This window comes from Lepus europaeus, chromosome 5 (assembly GCF_033115175.1).
Source record: "Lepus europaeus isolate LE1 chromosome 5, mLepTim1.pri, whole genome shotgun sequence".
Taxonomy (NCBI): Eukaryota; Metazoa; Chordata; class Mammalia; order Lagomorpha; family Leporidae; genus Lepus; species Lepus europaeus.
The window spans coordinates 152,089,887-152,113,582 of NC_084831.1; the positions used below are offsets into that span (position 1 = coordinate 152,089,887).

General features: G+C 50.6%; 1 protein-coding gene and 1 pseudogene across 1 annotated transcript in view; one reads left to right on the forward strand and one right to left on the reverse strand.

The window, feature by feature from the left end:
• Window positions 1–1,966: 1,966 nt before the first annotated feature.
• The window catches only part of AXDND1 (axonemal dynein light chain domain containing 1), a 108,501-nt gene continuing 86,771 nt past the window's right edge, over window positions 1,967–23,696 (reverse strand). The window contains exons 20-24 of the mRNA XM_062190224.1: window positions 23,107–23,217; window positions 9,998–10,105; window positions 8,530–8,634; window positions 3,137–3,219; window positions 1,967–2,273 (exon numbers count right to left, since the gene is read on the reverse strand). Coding sequence (XP_062046208.1) covers window positions 1,967–2,273; window positions 3,137–3,219; window positions 8,530–8,634; window positions 9,998–10,105; window positions 23,107–23,217 — 714 coding nt within the window. The remainder of the gene's footprint in view (window positions 2,274–3,136; window positions 3,220–8,529; window positions 8,635–9,997; window positions 10,106–23,106; window positions 23,218–23,696) is intronic.
• On the forward strand, window positions 5,728–6,916 carry LOC133761178 (tubulin beta chain-like; annotated as a pseudogene).

A 23,696-nucleotide genomic window follows, 5' to 3' on the forward strand; every position in this document is an offset into this window, starting at 1 on the left:
TGTCCACTCTGTCACTGCCCTGCCCTTGGCGGGGGAGGGGGTGATCTCCCTGCCCCAACTCCAGAGGCCACCTGCTCACCTAGCGATTTTCTGCCCCAAGCTCCGCAAGGCTTCTCCCGTTGTGCCCCAGGGCCCTCCACCTGGTGGGAGTGTTCGGGGAGGGAGAGGCTGGCCATGTGGGCGCAGAGGGGCGGGCTTGTGAGCTGGGGACTGACTGCACGTGGTTATCCCCACCTCCCACCGCGTCCTGGGGACCTCCGTGAGAATGCACAGAACTAAATTCCTTGTTCCACGTGGAGGTGGCCTCGCCAGCTTCCCATGCGGCAGGGCTTCCGAATGGCTTACAACCTCACCTTCCTACATCGGGAAAAGCTCAGTTCTCAAATGATTGGGTTATAACTCTATCTGGAATTCGAAAGGACAAGGTTTCTTTAAATTCATAAAAATTATCTCTTATGTTACACTCAACCTAAAATGAGAAGACTGTCACCCCTGGGATACATACCATCTTCATCAGTTCAGAGTTGACAGCAGCAGAGAAAATGAGTTTCGACACCTCTCATCTTCCCGCCCCCGCCCCCCAGCGTGATACCCCCATACGTGGCCAGCAGCCGTGAGGGCTCAGCTTACCGCCCTGCTATGGCTGGGAGGTGCAGACGGAGGCGACAGGGGAGAGCAGAAAGCAGGCATCGTCCCACGGTTAGCCCCTGGGTGAGGACTGGCCCCGGGAACAGACCACATGCTGGGGGTGACACCAAAACTCAAGAAACAGCCTTCAATACAGAACACACTGAGGATGCCTGTGGGCAGGTTACTGCGCCGGTCAGATATATGAGAAAGAAAGGTAAATGCCTTTTACTGTGAAATAAAGTAAAATTTTAAATCTTAGAAAAATCCAACAAATAGCAAAAATAAAATAAAGACAAAATTCTCCATAAGTCTCTATTGCCCAGGGACAACATCTGTCATTGTTTGGGAATATTTCAGTCTTTTTTCTAGGTTTAAAAAATTGTGTCGCATATTGCTTCTTGTACTCCATTTTAAAAAAAATTATTTGAAAGAGCTGCACAGAGAGAGGGACACACACACAACCACACACACACACACACACTTTCCATCCGCTGGTTCACTCCTGAAATGGCTGCAATGGCCAGGGGTAGGCTAGGCCAAAGCCAGGAGCCAGCAGCTTCCTCCAGGTCTCCCACATGGATGCAGGGGCCCAAAAACTTGGATCATATTCCACTGCTTTTCCCAGGCAATGGGCAGGGAGCTGGATTGGAAGTGGAGCAGCCAGGACACAACCAGCACCCACGCAGGTGGCAGCTTACCCACTATACCACCAACACTGGCCCCTGCACTTCATATTTTAACCTAAAAATTTCCCATGTAACTACAAAATCCTTGTGAACAGCATTTTAATAGTCATATAATATTCAGGTATACTAATATAGTGTAATTTATTTAGTCTTTCTTCTATGATTAGAAAGGTATGTTGGGGGCCAGCACTGTGGCATAGCAGGTAAAGCCACCACCTGCAGTGCCAGCATCTCATATGGTGCCGGTTTGAGTCCCGGCTGCTCCATTTCTGATCTAGCTCTCTGCTATGGCCTGGGAAAGCAGTGGAAGATGGCCCTACACCCACATGGGGGATCCAGAGGAAGCTCCTGGCTCCTGGCTTCAGATCAGCGCAGCTCCGGCTGTTGCGGCCATCTGGGGAGTGAACCAGCAGATGGAAGACCTCTCTCTCTGCCTTTCCTTCTCTCTGTGTGTGTAACTCTGACTTTCAAATAAATAAATATTTATAAAAAATAAGGAAAATCTTTGCCAGTTTTGTAAGTAACAAAGCTAACCCGTGCTAGTTTATGAACAAAGTCAGTTCTCTGGCTTTCCTTGTTCCGAGCTGCCTGTGTGAGACACTTTAAGGTATGTGCACTCCTATGACAAGCACTGAGGTCCCGGCGCCCCGTCAGGTCCCCCGGCGCCTGCAGCCCCGCGAGGCGCAGGAGGAGCCGGCCTCACCTTTCTTCAGCGGCTTTGAGGCGCTCTGCACCGGCTTGACCTCCTCCTCCTCCTTCTCTTCGGCCTCCTCCTCCTTGCCCTCGTCTTTGTCTCCCTCGGTTTCCTCCTCCCCCTCCAACTCCTTCTTCCTGGGCTTCGTGGCCATCTCCTCCAGCTCCTTCTCCAGATCTTTGTTCCTTATCAGGGTGTAATGAAGTTTCTCGTTCACCTCCTCGAACCTCTCCTCCGCTTGTCTGGCTCTGCTCTCAACCTCCCTGGTGGGGACAAAGTCCGGAGAAAGACAGCACGATGGAAAGAGGGAACGAGTGTCTCCGACAGAGTCTCCGGGGGCACAGGGCAGCGGGGTCACGTGGCCGGGCCTCAGGGATCCGCGCGGGGAAGAGCAGCTGCGGCGTGGCGACTGTCAGTGCGGCATGGCGACTGTCAGTCCAGCACTCTGGATGCAGTCCTGCCGTAACTGCGGGCGCACCATACTCATCCCTTCTAGTGAGGTCTGGCTCGAATATCTGAAATCCTCCCTCTATAGCCAGGAACCTCCCGCCCCCTTCAGTAGTTAATTTTGGCTTCTCTTGCTGCGATCCAGCCATCTAAATGCAAGAGAGCCCCTTCCTTTCGAGCACCCCCAAAGCCGATTTTACGATCAGGAAGCGCAGCCTGAGGTGTGCTCCCTAATTACAGACGTTCCCTGTGTCCACGTCGGCTACGCTCAGCCGTATCAACTGCAGGTGCGTGGTTCCTTCCTGCTCCTTGCACTTTCTAATGGTCTCTCTTCAAGGGCAAGAGCTTCTCCCCGTTCCTTTTATTTCCCTAAGTTATCTCTCAGAAACACACTGATCCGGGTCACTCCTACCCCCACCACACACACACACACACACACCCGCCCACCCCCACTTCTCCCCCCCCACACACACACTGACTTCCTCCACCTCCACCTCCACCGTGGGTAAGTGTGGATGTTCCTACTACAGCAGGGTCGCTCGTGGCCTGCAGCCCACAGTGGGGAGACACATGTTCCACCTGCGGGAGGGGAGAAGGCAGGAGAGCCCAGGGCCAGCCCAGCAGTGGAGACGCCTCAGCCAGACTTCCCGCCGGGATTCGCGTGCCGTCTCATACTTACGTTACCTTCTCCTGCAGGTGTTCGATGACAGCCATCGCCTCGAGATACTTCTGGGCCAGTGTACCTTGTTTAGCTGACTCTCTCTGACAAAACAAACACACAGAGTGAGTGCAGGGAGAGCCGGGAGAGACGGGACTCAGCCTCTGTGGGTGCTCTGGTCAAGTACCGCAGGGCACCCTTCCCTCCAGTGAGATCTTCCAATTCCTTAGGGGACAAGATAAACATGAATATTATGACACGTCCCCAGAACTGTGTACTTCCAAAAAATCTCCGGTATCTGTGTTTCCCACTCAGAGGCAGGTAAAAGACAAGCCACTGGAGACAGTGGTGCGCAATGGCCGTCCAGCAGTGGGCGCTGCAGTTCCAGGCCCTGCGGGTCAGGGGAGGCACTCGGCCCGCCCTACTGCCTGCATGCCTGCTGACCTGTCACTCACAGCTCAGCCCCTGGAAGCTCCTGCACTGTGGCCCTCTGCGTGAGGAGACACTAGTGTGCCCCACTAGCGCCCCAGGCAGTTCCAAAGCCTTTACCTTGACCCACTTCTACTTCAAAGCCCGAAAGCTTCCACACCACCGGAAGTCTTTCAAAGTGGTTTTCAGTTCTGTTCCAGGGACAGATGCCACCACCAGCTACCCTGAGCTGACCCCGACCACATCTCAAAGGTGAGGCCTGCACGTGGGCCAAGGAATACACAAAGGTCGTGCTCTGCCTAATTTTATTTTCAATTTATTTTGAATGTTAAATAAACATTATTTATTTTAATTAATTTATTTAATCTGAAAGAGAGAGAGAGGGAGGGAGGGAGGGATCTTCCATCTACTGGTTCACTCCCTAAATTCCTGAAACAGCTGGAGCTGGGCCAAGCTGAGGCTAGGAGCCTGGAACTCAGTCTGGGTCTGCCATTTGGGAAGGGACCCAAGGACTTCAGCCATCTACCTGCTGCCTCCCAGGGTGTGCACTGACAGGGAGCTGGAGCTGGAAGCTGAGCAGGGATTTGAACCCAGGCACTTTGATGTGAGACGTGAGTACCCCAAGTGGTGTCTTAACCACGGCACCAGAAGTCCCACCCCACTGTTTGCTTCATTTCAACGTGAAGACCTCCACGTCAGGAGGAGCGTAAGCCTCATTGCTGTCACTCACTCGCAATGTGTGACAGCACGTTTCCGAACTGCCTGCACAGCCAACCTCTCCCGGCAATGACAAGACCTCCCTTCTGCACGCGCACCCCCACCCTGAATAAGAAGTGCTGCTTCCCCTTGCTGGGGCAGCCGCAGCTTTCGGAAGGATGCCCTGTGGTCTCCACGAATGCTGCGGAGAAAAAGGACTCCGTGGGACCACTTCCGGCGAGGGCTTTGATTTTCACGCTCCGAGAAGCAAGCTCGCTTTGCGTGGGTGGCACTGAGACTGACTGGGGCTCCCCAAGCTCGGGGCCCAGCTTCCCTGGGGCCCGGAGCCACCTCTCACTAGACACCCGGGACCTGCTGTCTCTTGCAGTTCTCCTATGCGACAACTCGGCTCCGAGGGCCAAGGTGAGTTACACCTGAGCCCCAAGGGTTCCGCCTCCCGGGGCCTGCCTGCCTTTTCCCGTCCCGTCCCTGCCCTGCCTCCTGGCAGCTGTGTCTTTAGGCCAGGAGGAGAGAGAATGCTGCTGCCCAGTACGTCTGCTAGGGGCACCTGTATTCCTGCTGAACGGTCATCTTTGTTCTCAGGACCAGAGACTGAGCATCTGTGAAACACAGCAGAAGAAAAGCAAACAAACAAACAGAAAAGCAAAAGCAAGCCTGTAGTGAAAACTCTAAAACCTTCACGGGCCGCCAGGGACCGCCAGTGTCATTAGGAATGGGAAGAAAACGGAGCTCAGGCCGCACTGAGGCTGTAGGATGGCATAAACCGAGATCCACTTCCCCAGGTTGGACCCACTGGGCAGCTCTCCGCTCGCACACTTCACTTTGCGAGTGCCAGCCTCCCCGCCCATCAGCCTGGCACAGTCGGGTCTCTGCTGTGTGAGCCCCGGCATGCCCCTTCGACCTGCGCAGCGCCCCAGCCACCAAGCCTGGGACCAACGTGACTCTTCCTGACCAGCAGGGGCTTGTAACTGGACACCTGCTCATGGCCAGCCAGAACCAAGACCACTGATCTTTAGCAGCAGCAGCAGCTTTTCAAAAGCCCGGAGATGGACTTTCTGGGCCACGTCCTCCTCACGGTCATCCAGTCGGCACCACGCAGTCCCACACTGCACAGCGGCATCCAGAAGCAGTGAGCCCCACACCATCGAAGACGGCAACGCTCCTCAGTTTTGCCCCTGGCTATAGCTTCCAGTTTCCGTCTGTTTCCTGCCCCTGAGGCCTGCTGGATGGCACTGCAGGGTTCCTAACTCAGAGAAGCCCCTGCACCCACCTGGAAGACCCGGAAGAAGCTCCTGGCTCCTGGCTTCAGAAAGGCCCAGCTCTGACTGTTGCGGCCATTTGGGGAGTGGACCAGTGGATGGAAGATCGCCTTTTCTCTCTCTCTCTCTGCCTCTGCCTGTTAACTCTGCCTTTCAAATAAATAAATCTTTTTAAAAAAATTAAAATGAATTCTAACCACGAGGGAAACTGTGCACATCCAGGCTGGTCAGTATGGGAACCAGCTCAGTGCCAAGTTCCGGGAGGTGGTGAACATGGCACCGACCGCACGGGGACGGCAACCTGCCATGGGCTGCATCTCCACAAACCACCATGAGGCCACAGGTGGCAAATGCGTTCCTCCTGCTACCCTCGTAGACCTAGAACCTGGGCCCATGGACAGTGCTCACTCAGGTCCTTCCGGCCAGATCTTCAGACCAGACAACTTTGTTTTTGGTCAGGCCGGGGCAGGCAACCACAGTCCAAGGACCACTGTACAGAGGGCCGGGGCTGGTTAACTCAGTGGCGAAGGGAAGGGCAGAAGGAGGCTCAGAGCCATGACTGCCTTTGGGGCTTCCAGCTGACCCGCTCGCCAGGTGGGGGCCAGGCGCTGGAACGGGCACCCCACTCAGCAGCAAGATCTGCAACTATCATGTGGGCATCTCGCCCGGGGCGTCTGAGCCCTACCACACCCCTGTCGGTCCACCAGTTGGCAGAGAATGCTGATGAGACCTCCTGCACTGACAACGAAGCCCTTTACGACATGTGCTTCTGCATCTTCGAGCTGAGCACGCTGACCCACGGGGACCCGGACCACCTCGTCTCAGCCACCGTGAGCGGTGTCACCACCTGTCCTACTCCCCTGACCTCTGCAAGCTGGACATCGAGAGGCTGCCTCGCCTGGGTCTCCACTTCTTCATGCCTGGCTTCGCCCCTCTCACCAGCCATGGAAGCCAGTAGTATCGGGCCCTCGCTGTGCCCAAGCTCACCCAGCAGGTGTGCAGCGCCAAGAATGTGACACCTGATACCAGGCCACCTGTGGCCCCTGACATGGCCGATACCTCACCGTGGCCGCTGTCTTCCGTGGACGGGTGTCCATGAGGGAAGTGGACAGATGCTCAACGTGCAGAACGAGAGCTGCAGCTGCTCCGTGGAGTGCACACAGCTGTCTGTGACATCTGCCCAGGGCCTCAAGATGGCGGCCACCCAGGAGCAGTGCACGGCCATGCTCCACCGGAAGGCCTTCCTGCACTGGTACACAGGTGAGGGCACAGATGACATGGAGCTCTCCGAGGCCGAGAGCAACATGAGCGACCTGGTCTCCTAGTGCCGGTGTGCCAGGAGGCCACCATGGAAGAGCAGCAGGATTTTGGTGAGGAGGCCGAAGAGGAAGTGTAAGATGAACCCCCGCCCCCATCACCTGGGGCATGGTGCCTCCTCAGCCCCCGCCCTCAGCTGCCCTGTCCTCTCCCTCAGAGTGTATATGGATGTCTCTCTCTCTCGTATTTCCTTCTGGAGGTGGGTGGGAGAGTGGGGGATCTAGAACAGTGCCTGGCACATAGTAGGAGATCAGTAAATCTTTGTTGAATGTCTCCTCTCTCTTTCCACTCTGGGAAACCTACATTCTGCCAATTGCTTCCTTCTGGGGCCCACCCCTTTCCATCTGTCCAGTTAATGTTTTCCTTCTGTTTCCAAAATAATTTTCCAAGAAGCTGGGTCTCCTCCATCTCCCATTTAGAACAAACCGTGTGCGGGGAGCCCAGATAAGCCCAGGTAGCAGACAAGAAAGGAAAGAGGTCGGCACCACTCAAAGGAGGGAATCTTGTCTTCCAGGCTTCTCGCGGTCCGTCCCAGCTGTGGGCGGGCTACCGTGGAGGGAGGGGTACCACAGTATGAGCTGCCCTCCCGTCTCCCTCCAGGCTCTGTCCTGAGCTCTCCTTCTCCTTTTTCTTTCTCGCACGTTCCATTTCTGCCCCTCCCCTGATCACAGAAAGGGGACTCAGAAGGAGAAAGGCTGTCCTCGGTCCCTCAGCCTCCAGGAGTGGCCCCCTGCCTCTCCTCACATCGTCCCATCCATCCCTGACAGGCACGGAAAGGTCGGCTCTGCCCCCCAAAGGGCTGAGTCAGTCCCCAGAGCCACGGGGACGGGAGGCACTCTCATCAGCTGCCTCTGGAAACCTGTGGACAATCAGCTACACCCATTGTCGCCCTAACTTCCCCCAACCACCCTCTCTCCTGTAAAAGTCTCCCTGCTGGGGCCAGCATTGTGGCTTACCAGGTTAAGCCACGTGCAACGCCAGCATCCCATGTCGGAGTGCTGGTTCCAGGCCCAGCTGCTCCACTTCCGATCCTACTCACTGCTAATACACCCACGAAAGCAATGGAGGATGGTACAAGTACCTGGGGCCCTGCCACCCATGTGGGAGGCCCAGATGAAGTTCCTAGCTCTTGGCCTTGGCCTGGGCCAGCCCCAGCTGCTGTGGCCATTCGGGGAGTGAACCAGTGGATGGAAGACCTCTCTGTCTTTCCCGCCTTGTTGCTTTAACTCTCAAACAGATAAAAATAAATCTTAAAAAATAAACAACTGAAAGTCCTCCTGCCCCTTGCTAGTTGGGAAGAGCAGACTGGGACCAGAGAGCTCACCTTCCCCAGGGCAGCCACTCAAACAAACTGCTTCCCTGTATCAAGCCTCACCTCCCATCCAGCCAAGGCATGTGCTCATCTGAGCTCTTGATAAAGCCAGGTGGATGAATATGCTTAGAAACTGGCCAAAAACTGACCAAGAGATGATTAAACCAGGCAAAGGGATCAAGTGCTGATGTTACAATGAGAATTAAATGCGGAGTTCTGTTTTTGCAAAGCTGAGCTGAGTTTTTCAGGCATGATGATGAAGACGGAAAGAAAATCTACAGAAGCCCAGCAGTGTTGGAGGCGCTGAACACTGTTAGACCATATTACTGCACGTCAGGTGAGATGCTTTTCCACCTGCTACTCAGGTCTCTGATACATACCCAGGAAGTCAACGTATCTGCTCCCATGAAAGGTTTGGAATGGATATTTTCATCTTCTTCAATGAATCGAATGGTTTTTTCCTTCTCTGTGGACGTTGAAGGTTTCTGAAACACACGAATAACAAGGAGCATTTAGTGAGCTGGGGCAGGAGGCAGAGCCCCCGTGGAACTCACGCCACGCCGGAAGCTGACGGTTCGACTCTGCTTTCCTCACAGACACTGATGAAAACTCACAGCAAATGCTGCAGGAACGCGCAGGGAGGAGAGCATGGGGACCACAGGAGGTAACCGTGAGAAAAACAGAAAGGACTCGGCCGGCGCCGCGACTCACTAGGCTAATCCTCCGCCTGCGGCGCCGGCACCCCGGGTTCTAGTCCCGGTCAGGGCGCCACATTCTGTCCCGGTTGCTCCTCTTCCAGGCCAGCTCTCTGCTGTGGCCCGGGAAGGCAGTGGAGGATGGCCCAAGTACTTGGGCCCTGCATCCCATGGGAGACCAGGAGAGGCACCTGGCTCCTGGCTTTGGATCAGCACGGTGCACCGGCCGCAGCGGCCATTGGAGGGTGAACCAACGGCAAAGGAGACCTTTCTCCCTGTCTCTTTCTCTCTCACTGTCCACTCTGCCTGTCAGGAAGGAAGGAAGGAAGGAAAGAAACAGAAAGGACTCCCTGCAGACTCCCAGGGCAGACAGCTAACGAAAACAGCACGTGCCGCACGGCCTGGAGACGGCTGGCATCGAGGTGTGCTCCGAGGGCTTTGCGGGCCAGGAGAGGCCCTGCCTTCTGCCTGCAAACTCTGGGAGACATCCACAGAGAAAATAACATTTGAAGGCTAACCAGGTGTTTATAAAATAAGGAGGAAAGGACCTGAAGCAGGGACACAGATCGTCATTCTCCTCCCTCCGCCCCATTTCCATTCATTCTTTACCAGAAATAAAACAGAAAATGCTGCCCAAATGAGGCTTGGTTGTTTGTTTGTTTTTTTAATGTTTGTTTATTTGAAAAGCAGAGTGCCAGGGAGAGGAAGGAAGAGATGAAGAGAAAGAAATATCTTCTATATGTTAGCTCACTCCCCAAATGCATGCAACAGCCAGGGCTGGGCCAGGCGGAAGCCAGGAGCCTGGAATCTATCCAGGTCGGGTCTCCCACGTGGGTAGCAGGGGCCCCAGTACTTGTGCCTTCTGCTGCCTTCCCGGCTGCATGAGTACGGAGCTGGATCGGAAGTAACAGCCAGGACACTGGGTTTAGAGTGGAAAAGGGACACCCTACTCCTTCCCCTGAAAAAAGTGTCAAAGATGGGTGTGTCTGCAGGTGTAGCAAAGCCCACGTGAGAGAAGGAAGGACGTTGAAGAGTTCACACCAGAGGACACACGTCTCCTCCCCACAGGGTATTGTGAGTGTGTGTGTGTGTGCGTGTGTGCACATGCAGACTTTTAAATTATGCGGGGAAAACTACCACTCAATGATGCTACCTCTTTTGCTTTCTCCTCTTCTTTTTCCTCCTCCAGTTTCACATCTTCCTTCTTTTCTTCTTTTGCCCCGTTGGTTATTTCCGACTCAACTGATTCTTGTGCAACTTCCTGTGAGGTGAAACCATATGATAATGCATCTTAGTACGGAGAAGTGTTAGCAGTTATTTGTTCGGGCATCTGTGATGAGCACCAACCCTGCAGCCGAGTCCTGTGCTAGTGCCAAGGACACAAAGACGGATAAGAACCGGTCCTTCCCTGGCCAGTGTTGTGGCGCACTGAGCTACGCTGCCACCTGTGATGCTGGCATCCCATACAGGAGTATAATTAAAAAAAAAAGATTTATTTATTTATTTGAAAGGCAGGGTTACAGAAAAAGAGAGAGAGAGAGAGAGAGAGAGACCTTCCATCCACTGGTTCATTCCCAGGCACATGAGCAGGAAGCTGGATCGGAAGTCGGGCAGCTGGGACGTGGGCACTGCAGGCCACAGCGCCGGCCCCCTGACTGCAGTATTTCCAATCCAGCAGCAGAGGATGGCTCATGTACTTGTGCCCCTGCCACCATGCGGAAGACCTGAATGGAGCTCTGGGCTCCTGGCTTGGGCCTGGACCAGCCCCAGGTGTGTCCATTTGAGGAGTGAACCAGCAGTTGGACCATCTCTCTTTTGCTCCACCTCTCTATCACCCTGCCTTTCAAATAAATAAACCTAAAAACAAACAAACAAAAAACACAATCTCTGTCCTTAAGAAGCAGCTTACAAGTCCATGGAGAAGATGGTACAGCTGCACGGAGTCCCGTAGTAGGAAGAGCTGGCCCGGCCCAGGCAGCGGGCGGGCGAGAGACAGGGCCTGCCAGGACGGCTCCGTGGAGGAGACAGTGTCCAAGTTTCCTCTTGGGGGGTGAGGAAGGGAAAAGGAGGCACAGGGGTGCTCTGAGCAGAGGATGCTGCGTGTGGGTGGCTGCTTCTGAAGACGACAGGACAGACACTTAGAGGCAACTGCAGAGCAAGGGCCAGGCTGAGACCGGAGCTCTGGGCTGAATCCCGAGGCACTGATGCACTGGCTTTCCCTTCTGCAAGTCACTCCAGCACCAGAGAGCAGGCTTGGTGAACACGCAGGAAGGTGGAGGGAAGCCGAGGAGGGGTGGAGGAGAAGAGAGGGCGAGAAGGAAGAGGCGCAGGGAGGGGTGAGCCAGGCTGTGGCCGCAGGGACCACGGGAACCAAGAGGGCGGAAATTCTAGAACCACCACGGGAGAGGTGACGCCCAGCGACTGACCGGACGGATGCGGGAGAGCACAGGGCAGCGTTCACGACGTGGCTCTTGGATAAGGCCAGTGTAAAGAACGATGCTGCCCGCAAAGCTGATGAAGGAAATTGGGTATGCAGAGAGAGAGAGAGAGAGAGAGGGAGAGAGAGAGGGAGGGAGAGTTCAGGTGAGGCGAAACGGAGACAGCCATGCAGAAATAGCAGTGAGGCAGCTGGATGTGAGCCTGGAGTTTACATGCAGGGATTGGACTAAAGACAGGGATTTCACAGTGAGGAGCACGTAGTTAGAGAAAGGAAATCCGATCCATTGCACAGGCAAAGCTGGGAAGTGGGGACAGTGTGCATCCTCAGGACAGGCCCCTCCCCACCTACAGGGCCGAGAAGGAAAGAAGCCCACAGAGGGGGCTGAGAGGCCGGAGCAGTCTGACACGGCCACCAGGAAGGCAGGAGACACGAGCGCGGCAGCGGCGGTCCCCATGCCTCGGAGAGGTCACCTAGACAGGTGTCGACTGCGGCCATGTTCATGAAAGCAAAAGCAGAGGTCAGTCCCACACGCACCAGGGAAAACGCCAGGTTACAGTACAAGCTCGACAACAAATACTTTATAGAAAATTTTAATTATGCTGCAGAAATGCATATATGGCTTAGAAGAGTATGGGTAACATATTAGAATATTTTTCTAAAGTAAAAATACTTTTCCCTTAGGGCCAGTGCTGTGGCGCAGTAGGTAAAGCCGCCACCTGCAGTGCCAGCATCACATATAGGCACGGGTTCTAGTCCCTGCTGCCCCACTTCCAATCCAGTTCTCTGCCTATGGCCCAGGAAAGCAGCGGAAGATAGCCCAAGTCCTTGGGCCCCTGCGTGCACATGGAGACCCAGAAGAGGCTCCGGGCTCCTGGCTTTGGCCTGGCCTAACGCTAGGCATTGCAGCCATTTGGGGACTGACCCAGCAGATGGAAGACTTCTCTTTCTCTCTGTGTCTCTCCTTCTGTGTATAACTCTGTCTTTCAAATAAATAAATAAATATAAAAATAAATAAAAATAAAAATACTTTTCTGGGGCCGGCGCTGTGGTGTAGCAGGTAAAGCTACCACCTGCAGTGCCAGCCCCCGACATGGGCACCAGTTTGAGTCCCGGCTGCTCCACTTCTGATCCAGCTCTCTGCTGTGGCCTGGGAAAGCAGAAGATGGCCCAAGTCCTTGGGCCCCTGCACCACTGTGGGAAGACCTGGAAGAAGCTCCTGGCTCCTGGCTTCAGATAGGCATAGCTCCAGCTGTCGGGGCCATCTTGGACAACCTCTCTCTCTCTCTCTGCCTCTGCATCTCTGTAATTCTGTCTTTCAAATAAATAAATAAATCTTTAAAAAATTTTCCCCTATAACACACTACTGCTGCAAAATGTTTAAACAATACAGAGAAATTAATAATTTTAATTCTCAAATTTAACAACTTCTATCAGTTTGCTGAGTATTCTTCTAGATAGATTTACGTATATATAATACTTTAATGTAAGTGAGATAAAGTTACATTCTGTACTCCTCTTTTCTCAATAATATACCACAGATTATATTTATTTCACTACATAAACATCTACTATATCTGCATAAAATTTATTATATGAATATACCATTTTTATTTAATCAACGTTCTATTGATAAATATTTAAATTTTTCTAGATCTTTGCTATTATAAATAATATAATTAACATTCTTATACAGATGAATATATATATAACTATCAAATAGACTACAAAAATTATATTTAACCTGTTTAAAGACTAAAATTATGAGTAAAGAGAAAGATTACAAAATTGATCAGATGAAAAAGGATCAAATAGATCTTTAGTAACTGAATTTAAAAGCTCAACAGAAAGGTTTAATGGCAAATTAAACTCAACTCAGGAACAAATTGTTGAATTCAAAGATCAGCCAAAGGAAATTATCCAGGATGTAAAGCAGACAAGTAGAAAAGAGAACATACGGGTTGTTAGCCACATTCACCCCACCCCCAAAAGTTGAAAATCCTATTTGGTGTAGTTTATTTTATTTTATTTTTTAAATTAATTAATTTATTTATTTTTGACAGGCAGAGTGGACAGTGAGAGAGAGACAGAGAGAAAGGTCTTCCTTTTGCCGTTGGTTCACCCTCCAATGGCCGCCGCGGTAGCGCGCTGCGGCCGGCGCACCGCGCTGATCCGATGGCAGGAGCCAGGTGCTTCTCCTGGTCTCCCATGGGGTGCAGGGCCCAAGCACTTGGGCCATCCTCCACTGCACTCCCTGGCCACAGCAGAGAGCTGGCCTGGAAGAGGGGCAACCGGGACAGGATCGGTGCCCCGACCGGGACTAGAACCCGGTGTGCCAGCGCCGCAAGGCGGAGGATTAGCCTAGTGAGCTGCGGCGCCGGCCTGGTGTAGTTTAAAAATAAATCTTATCAATCAGCTTGTCCTTGAAATGGGGGCACAGTTCACCACAGTTAGGTCTGGGTACGTATGAATGATCCTGGCCTCTCGATCGTGACTTTCTAGCTTTCATGTAGTGGATTTCTTCTCTTAAGCTTCAGTTGCCAGTCTGTGCTACTTGCGTTAAAGCAAGTACTGGTCTTGACTTTGGACTCACAACAGTTTTAGTCGAGCAGCAATACCGTGCTTGTTGAAGACTTCCACTTTTTCAGAGTGATTATTCATGGCTTCACTTAATTGCCTTCTACTTTTTTTTAGTGCTGAATTGATCGGATCCTTCTGTTTCAGTGTTACATTTTATGGTACAAAACCGGGCTTATTCTAAGATACGATGATGAACATTATGAAATGCAAATGGTTTTTAGTTCATAGCTGTCTGGATTGTTAATAAATAATTAATATTAATTGATTGTACGGCACAAAGACCATCTGATTCTACTTGGGAATACTTTGTTATCTTCTCAATTAGCTGCATTAATTTTTTTTCTTTCCTTCTATGTCCACCTCATATAATTGAAGATTAGAGCATTGGAACTAATTGCAGATACCCTTGTGTTATAGGTCATAAAACATTTTAGTGGCTTATCTGAATGCGGTGATTTATTAACTTGCAAAATGCTTGGAAGTTCTCTCATTTGAAAGTGTAAAAATACTGTATTTCTATGTATGTTTACAGTGAGCTTCGCCAGCTGATACATTCATACATATGTATTCTTCACATACAAACATTTTAGACACGGATTCATTCATACATCACAGGGATAATGTATGCAAATGTAGATATCTCTCCTCCCCATCCACTGTTAACAAAAATGAAAAAAATTAAAGGTCTTTGAATCATTGCATTACAAAAAAAAAAAGAAAAGAAAAGAGAACATAAGAAAGATGGGGGCCGGCACTGTGCACAGTGGGTTTAGCTGCAGCCTGCAACACTGGCATCCCACACCCGAGTGTTGGTTCACTCCCAGCTGCTTCACTTCCCATCCAGCTCTCTGCTATTGCACCTTAGAAAGCAGTAGATGGCCCAAGTGCTTGGGCCCCTGCACCCAAGTAGGAACCTGGATGGAGTTCTTGGCTCCTGACTTCAGCCTGGCTCAGCCCCAGCTGTTGTGGTCATTTTGGGGAGTGAACCAGTGGATGAAGACCGCTTTCTCTGTCTTTCCCTCCCTCCCTGTCACTTTGCCTTTCCAATAAATAAAGTAAATCCTTTCTAAAAATTATCAAAGATGTCTAAGAGACATAGAGGACAGATTCTAACACACTTCCATATGGCGTTCCAGCAGTAAAGAGTTCATACAGCAAAGGCAGTATTTGAAGAGATGATGCTATGGTCCGAATGCGTCCCCAAAGTTCATGTGTTGGAAACTTGATCCCCAGCAAAACAGACTGGGAGCAGGGACTCTTCCTGAATGACTGGGTTACTGCTGTTACCACAGGTGTGGGTCAGTTATCTCAGGTGGGTTCCTGATGGATTTCAGGTCAGCTGCCTTCCCCCACTTCTCCCTCTCTCCCTCTCTCCCCCTATCCTTCTCCCTTCTCTCTATCCCTATCCCTATCCCTATCCCTATCCCTATCCCTATCCCTATCCCTATTTTCCCTCCTGCACAGTGAGCTCCTTGCCCTCCTGCATTCCACCCTTCGGCCACGAGGGGGATGCATGAGGGAGGCCTTCACCAAACGCTGGACCCTTAATGTTGGACTTCCCAGCCTCCAGAAAGAGAAGAAATTCATTTCTTTCTTTGTTCATCACCCAGTCTCATGTGTTCTGTTACAGCAGCACAAAACAGACCATGACAGGTGATGACAGGATTTTCCAGATCTAAGGAGCGATACCAGGCCAAAGATTCAGGACACAAAGGGAAGCCCAAGAAAAATTTAAAAGGAAAGAAAACCCATATCCACATGCATCAGTGAAACTGGAAAATGCCAAAGACAAAAAAGAAAACCTTAAAAGTGAAGAACCCCAAATCTGGGAATCCAACGCGCTCGGGTGGTCGCCCAAAGACCCAAAACTCCAGCCCAGTAGATGCAAGAGCAAGAGGATTTTTATTAGGCGTTTGCGCAAACAGGCTCCCCAGCACCACAGGCAGTCGAGAGATCGAGAGAGCCCCGAGCAGGGGTTACAGCAGTTTTAAAAGACAATAGCCACCTGATTAACATATGTATGCGGGGTGTTTGGTGATTGGCTATTTTAAAGGGCAAACTCTTGTTGCGATTTTAGCGAGGGAAGGGGTAAGTTTATACAATGGTCACAGAACCTTATTGCAACTCTTTTCCGGACTCCTGCAAGTGTTACTGCATGAGACAGTTACACAGAGCAGTTTCACAAGGCAGTTTCCCAAGGTTATTCTGCAGGCAGGTGGAGACACAGTTATTTTAAGGGATGTCTACTGTCAGCAGCTAAACTTTTTAACCCTTTACTATAATATTATTTTAATATTTACTTTTAGCAGGGATCTTACAAAAGTAGTCAGAGAGAGGAGACAGATTAATTTCAAAGGAACCAAACAATAGCAAACAGAAAACAATGTCAATAATATCACTACTGTGCTGAGAGAAAATAACATCGTAGAATTAGCTGTGTTCTCAACAACAATAACGACAAAAATCTAAGAATCAGAATGGAATAGACATTTTCAATCAAAAACTGAGTTTTGCTACCAGTAGAGCCTCATTAGAGAAAATTCTAAAGATTAAAGTGACTGCAGGGGAAGGCCTGAGATTTCTGAAGGAACAATAAAGAAATTAAATGATAAAGCAACTCCACTGCCAGCTTCCTTTTCCTCTTTAAAAAGATTGTATTTATTTATAAGAGTTACACAGAGGGAGGGATTGAGAGAGACAGAGAGAGAGAGAGAGAGAGAGAGAGAGAAAGAGAGAGATCTTTCATCACCTGGTTCACTCCAGGCTGAAGCCAAGAGTCAGGAGATTCCACCAGGTCTCCCACGTGGATGGCAGGGACCCAAGCACTTGGGCCATCTTTTGCTGCTTTCCCAGGCCATTAGCAGGGAGCTGGATGGGAAGTGGAGCAGCCAGAATATGAACTGGTGCCCATATGGGATCCCAGCATTGCAGGCGGTACCTTTACCTGCAAAGCCACAATGCCAGTCACTCTTTCTTTACAGTATTATTTATTTTTATTTATTTTAAAGACAGAGAGAGAAAAAGAGAGAGAGAGAGAGGTGAAATTTTCCACCCTCTGGTTCACTCCCAAAATGCCCATAACTCAGGAGCCTGGGCTGCTCCAGACCAAAGCCAGGGGCCCAGAACTCAATCTGGTCTCCTATAGGGGTGGCAGGGACTCAAGTACTTGAGCCATTATTGCTGCCTCCTGGAATGTACATTAGCAGGAACCTGGATGGGAAGCAGAGCAGCTGAAATTCAAGCCAGGCACTCGTGATACAGATGAGGTGCTCTGAGCTACCCAGCCCAGTCCATTTTCTAGAGGTGAATCAACAAACGCATTCCTGCTACCAGGGTCAGATGTAAGAATGCTTGCCACCTCCACTACTGTTCAACCTTGAACTGGAAGAGTCAGCCAATATAATTAGAGGAGAAAAAGCCTTCAGAAGTATCAAGATTGAAAAAAAGAGGTTAAACTGTCTTTATATGTAGATTATTTAATTCCATGTCCAGAGAACCCAAAAGAATCTACTGTAAAACAACTAAAAACAGTAAGACAATTTTGAAAAGTCATAGAATATCAAATTAATCAAAAACATATACACAGGGAGGGCAAGATGGCAGAATAGGAAGGGAGCACACTGATAGTGCGGGGAGAGACAGTTTAATAAAAGTAGAGATACTGCAGGTTCAAGGAAGAGTAGGGGAAGAAACAGCAGAGGAAACTTTTCCGGAACTAGTGATTCACAGTGGACCTGCGTGGAGAGCATGGGAGCCCAAGTTCGGGACACCAGCGGCAGACTCAACACACCAGCGCTGGAATGCGAGGTGAGCCGAACCTCAATAGCCCGAGACACCAGCGGGCAAGCGGAAAGAGGAGACTAGAGGGAACGAGGCTTGAAACTCTGTGGGGAAAAGTTCACCAGGCTAACTAGAAGAGAGAGAGAGAGAGAGAGAGAAAGTGACCAATACGGACACAAGTTTCTCTCTCTCCGCTCACCTCTCAAAGGCAAGCAAGACAAAGAGCAGGTGCCATTTTGGACATACATCATAAGCAGGGCGACTGGCCCTGAGCCTAGCAGAAAAACCTGACTCTGGGAGGGTGAAATAACAGGAGATTAGGATCTAACTTGTCAACCCAGTAGGAGACTGCAGGAGAATTGGAGCCCACACTGAGGGCAGCAGAGATTCCCTGTGTGGTCCTTGGGAAAGAGCTTCCAATCTCTGGCTCCTGTGGGTATATCATTCACCTGCTAACTACCTCCTTACTTCCCTTTTGAATCAAAAAAAAAAAAAGAATGAAGGAAAGAGAGATTTACCATGCCTAACCTGGGAGTGTCACCTTTGGCACACCCTCAACCCTGAGGAACCAAACACAGCTCTCAGGCCACACTCATTTCAAGCCTCTAAGGCTCCATTGAAAGTAGACAGTCCACTTAATATAGAGCCATAGTATAACAAGAAAAAAACACCACAGTGAAGAAACCAAATATCTCCAACATGCCAAACAACAAACGCAAAAACTGAGGTAACACGAACAAGGAAGACACTATGACAACCCCAAATGAAAAACACACCCCAATCCAAGATTATGAAGATTATGAGATAGAAGAAATGCAAGAAGTGGATCTCAAAAAATTGATAAGAACATTAAGAAGCTCTCAAAAACAAATTCTTGAACTACAGAAATCCTTAATGGACAAGATAGAAAATCTCTCTCATGAAAATGAAATATTAAGGAGGAATCAAAATGAAATGAAACAACTAGTAGAACAAGAAACTGTGACAGTTACAAGAAATCATAATGAAATGAAGAATTCAATAGATCAAATGACAAACACATTAGAAAGCCTTAAAAACAGAATGGGTGAAGCAGAAGAGAGAATATCAGACTTAGAAGACAGAGCACAGGAAAGTATACAGTCAAACCAAAGAAAAGAAGAGGAAATTAGAAATTTAAAAAATATTGTCGGGAATCTACAGGATACTATTAAAAAACCCAACATTCAGGTTCTAGGAGTTCCTGAAGGCATAGAGAGAGAGAGAGAGAAAGGATTAGAAGGCCTTTTTAGTGAGATACTTGCAGAGAACTTCCCAGGTCTGGAGAAGGACAGAGACATCCTAGTACAGGAAACTCATAGAACCCCTAGTAAACATGACCAAAAGAGATCCTCACCACGACATGTTGTAATCAAACTCACCACAGTGAAACATAAAGAAAATATTCTAAAAAGTGCAAGAGAGAAACGTCAGATTACTCTCAGAGGATCTCCAATTAGACTCACAGCAGACTTCTCATCAGAAACCCTACAAGCTAGAAGGGAATGGCAATACAAAGCCCAGGTACTAAGAGAGAAAAACTGCCAGCCCCGAATATTATATCCTGCAAAGCTCTCATTTGTGAATGAAGGTGAAATAAAGACTTTTCATAGCAAACAGAAATTGAAAGAATTTGTTGTCACTTGTCCTGCCCTGCAAAAGATGCTTAAAGATGTGTTACACACAGAAACACAGAAACATGGTCATCAATATGAAAGAAAGTAAAGGAAGAAAACCTCACATCAAAAGATCACAGGAAGCTCAATTGCTCTTTGACATAGGATTAAAATCTGATTCTCTGTTAAAGCAATGTGTTAAAGTAATCTATTATGTTCTCTTGATGTCTGTTAAATTCTAATTGTTCAAAAACAGCTGAATTTTTATTAAGAGCTATGGGTTATTTAAATATGTGCTTATTTTCAAAAATTTGAATAATCACCTTGTAACAATGATCAAATTTGGTCTATATTATGTCATGATTTTAAGGAATCATATTCCAACCAGATATTTTGGATTTTGAGCCTTCTTGGCATTCTTGACAGGCATTCAAAAAATCAAAGTTTCAAACAATCTGGACTCTAAAATTTCCAGTAAATCTTGGACTTTGGTTTTTCCAGTTTGGGCCCAACTGAAAAAATCAAAGGACCTATATCTCTCATCTTATAGAGACACCAACTAATCAGGCTATTTGGATTATATTAGAAGTACTGTCAAGATGTGATGTGGTACTAAATTTTAAGTTTCTATAATGGAAAATGCTATTAATACAAATGTTTGAGAATTAAAAAGTCTAATGATCTTGTGTTACTAGACATGATAGTTATCTTAATGAGAAGGCCCCAGAGGCCTAAAGGGTTAAATACTTGTAAAATCCTACAGGTGCTTTCAAAAATACTGTGAAGTAAGCAAGTGCCTCTTGTTGGTTGATGAGTTTATAATTTTAAACATGGCAACTTAAAGTCTTTTGTCATCCACAGTTATATATGATTTGCTGCTCATAAAACTAAAGCATTGTTGGTTCTGTGTTTAGCTGTCCTCCTATAGGTTCCACATTTGTGGAGTGAACCAATGAATGGAAGATCTTTCTCGCTCTCTCACTCTTTCTCATTCCTTCTCCTCCCTTGTTCTCTCCCCAGCTACATCTGTCACTTTGCCTTTCAAATAAATAAATATATAAATAAAAAGGGGGGGGGGCGGCGCCGAGGCTCACTAAGCTAATCTTCCGCTTTGCGGCGCCGGCAGCCCGGGTTCTAGTCCCGGTTGCCCCTCTTCCAGGGCAGTTCTCTGCTATGGCCTGGGAGTGCAGTGGAGGATGGCCCAAGTGCTTGGGCCCTGCACCCCATGGGAGACCAGGAGAAGCACCTGGCTCCTGCCTTCGAATCAGCACGGTGGGGATGGGAAGATTGGGCCTGGAGGAGAGGAAAGGGCAGAGTGCAGAAGCAGGACAGTCTGGGGTTTCAGCAGGCGGCTCCTTACTCAGCAGGACACACAACCACTGCTAAGAAAGTGAGAGAGGAGCTGCGAGTGCTTTTATTTTATTTATTTATTTATTTATTTATTTATTTATTTATTTATTGACAGGCAGAGTGGACAGTGAGAGAGAGAGAGACAGAGAGAAAGGTCTTCCTTTGCCGTTGGTTAACCCTCCAATGGCCGCCGCAGCCGGCACACCGCGCTGATCCGAAGCCAGGAGCCAGGTGCTTCTCCTGGTCTCCCATGCGGGTGCAGGGCCCAAGGACCTGGGCCATCCTCCACTGCCTTTCTGGGCCACAGCAGAGAGCTGGCCTGGAAGAGGGGCAACCGGGACAGGATCCGGCGCCCCAACCAGGACTAGAACCTGGGGTGCTGGCGCCGCAGGCAGAGGATTAGCCTCGTGAGCCGCAGCGCCGGCTGCGAATGCTCTTGATGAGAATAGGAGTCTCCTTATGGGCTAAGCAGGAACAACCCGGGACCGCCAACCGGAAGTCCCCTCTGAGAGAGGGAATGACAGGGCTGCGCAGGAACAACCCGGGACCGCCAACCGGAAGTCCCCTCTGAGAGAGGGAATGACAGGGCTGCGCAGGGACAACCTGGTACCGCCAACCGGAAGTCCCCTCTGAGAGAGGGAATGACAGGGCTGCGCAGGAACAACCCGGGACCGCCAACCGGAAGTCCCCTCTGAGAGAGGGAATGACAGGGCTGCTCAGGGACAACCTGGTACCGCCAACCGGAAGTCTCTTCTGAGAGAGGGAATGACAGGGCTGCGCAGGAACAACCCGGGACCGCCAACCGGAAGTCCCCTCTGAGAGAGGGAATGACAGGGCTGCGCAGGGACAACCTGGTACCGCCAACCGGAAGTCCCCTCTGAGAGAGGGAATGACAGGGCTGCGCAGGAACAACCCGGGACCGCCAACCGGAAGTCCCCTCTGAGAGAGGGAATGACAGGGCTGCTCAGGGACAACCTGGTACCGCCAACCGGAAGTCTCTTCTGAGAGAGGGAATGACAGGGCTGCGCAGGAACAACCCGGGACCGCCAACCGGAAGTCTCCTCTGAGAGGGAATGACAGGGCTGCGCAGGGACAACCTGGTACCGCCAACCGGAAGTCTCCTCTGAGAGAGGGAATGACAGGGCTGCGCAGGGTCAACCCGAGACCGCCAACCGGAAGTCCCCTCTGAGAGAGGGAATGACAGGGCTGCGCAGGGACAACCCGGTACCGCCAACCAGAAGTCCCCTCTGAGAGAGGGAATGACAGGGCTGCGCAGGAACAACCCGGGACCGCCAACCGGAAGTCCCCTCTGAGAGAGGGAATGACAGGGCTGCTCAGGGACAACCTGGTACCGCCAACCGGAAGTCTCTTCTGAGAGAGGGAATGACAGGGCTGCGCAGGAACAACCCGGGACCGCCAACCGGAAGTCCCCTCTGAGAGAGGGAATGACAGGGCTGCGCAGGAACAACCCGGGACCGCCAACCGGAAGTCCCCTCTGAGAGAGGGAATGACAGGGCTGCGCAGGGACAACCCGGGACCGCCAACCGGAAGTCCCCTCTGAGAGAGGGAATGACAGGGCTGCGCAGGAACAACCCGGGACCGCCAACCGGAAGTCTCCTCTGAGAGAGGGAATGACAGGGCTGCGCAGGGACAACCCGGTACCGCCAACCGGAAGTCCCCTCTGAGAGAGGGAATGACAGGGCTGCGCAGGGACAACCCGGTACCGCCAACCGGAAGTCCCCTCTGAGAGAGGGAATGACAGGGCTGCGCAGGGACAACCTGGTACCGCCAACCGGAAGTCTCTTCTGAGAGAGGGAATGACAGGGCTGCGCAGGGACAACCTGGTACCGCCAACCGGAAGTCTCCTCTGAGAGGGAATGACAGGGCTGCGCAGGAACAACCCGGGACCGCCAACCGGAAGTCCCCTCTGAGAGAGGGAATGACAGGGCTGCACAGGAACAACCCGGTACCGCCAACCGGAAGTCCCCTCTGAGAGAGGGAATGACAGGGCTGCTCAGGGACAACCTGGTACCGCCAACCGGAAGTCCTGAGGTAATGACAGGCTGCGCAGGGTCAACCCGGTACCGCCAACCGGAAGTCCCCTCTGAGAGAGGGAATGACAGGGCTGCGCAGGGACAACCTAGTACCGCCAACCGGAAGTCCCCTCTGAGAGAGGGAATGACAGGGCTGCGCAGGAACAACCCGGGACCGCCAACCGGAAGTCCCCTCTGAGAGAGGGAATGACAGGGCTGCGCAGGGACAACCTGGTACCGCCAACCGGAAGTCCCCTCTGAGAGAGGGAATGACAGGGCTGCGCAGGGTCAACCCGGGACCGCCAACCGGAAGTCCCCTCTGAGAGAGGGAATGACAGGGCTGCGCAGGGACAACCTAGTACCGCCAACCGGAAGTCCCCTCTGAGAGAGGGAATGACAGGGCTGCGCAGGGACAACCTGGTACCAACTGGTGCCCATGGGCGCGTACCTCTTCTCCAAGCAGCTGCTGCACTTCTTCATAAGTCAACAGTTTTATCTTTCTGCCTTTGAGATCGGAAAGGAGGTGAGAGCACGTATTGATCCACTCAAAACATTCTTTCTGAAAAGAGACAAAGATAATTACTATGCAGAGAACGGTCAGATTATATGCATTCATTTACTTCACCTATTGAGGAGCTGCTATGTACAATTTCTCTAGATTTAACTTTGAATCATCTCAGTTCAAAGATTTGTGCAGAAGCCACTTACTGTGCATGTAGACATAAATCGTACCATCTCGTAGTGATAGGATTTGGGACCTGGGTTCTAATGGGACAAATAGCCAAGTGCCATGTAACCAGATACAGAGATGAGGTGGGACTAAAGCCAGGAGCTGGGAACTCCATGCGGATTCCCCACACGAGTGTCTATTTTAACCTTCATCACTGCCTCCCAGCGTCTGCAGGGGCAGGAAGCTGCAGTCAGGGTTCCATCAAACCCAGGCCTTCTTCTGTGGGACGTGGGAGTCTAACTGGTGTCTTAACTGCTCACCACGCCAAACGCCCGCTCCTGGACTTCTTTTTAATGGTGGAATTGCCA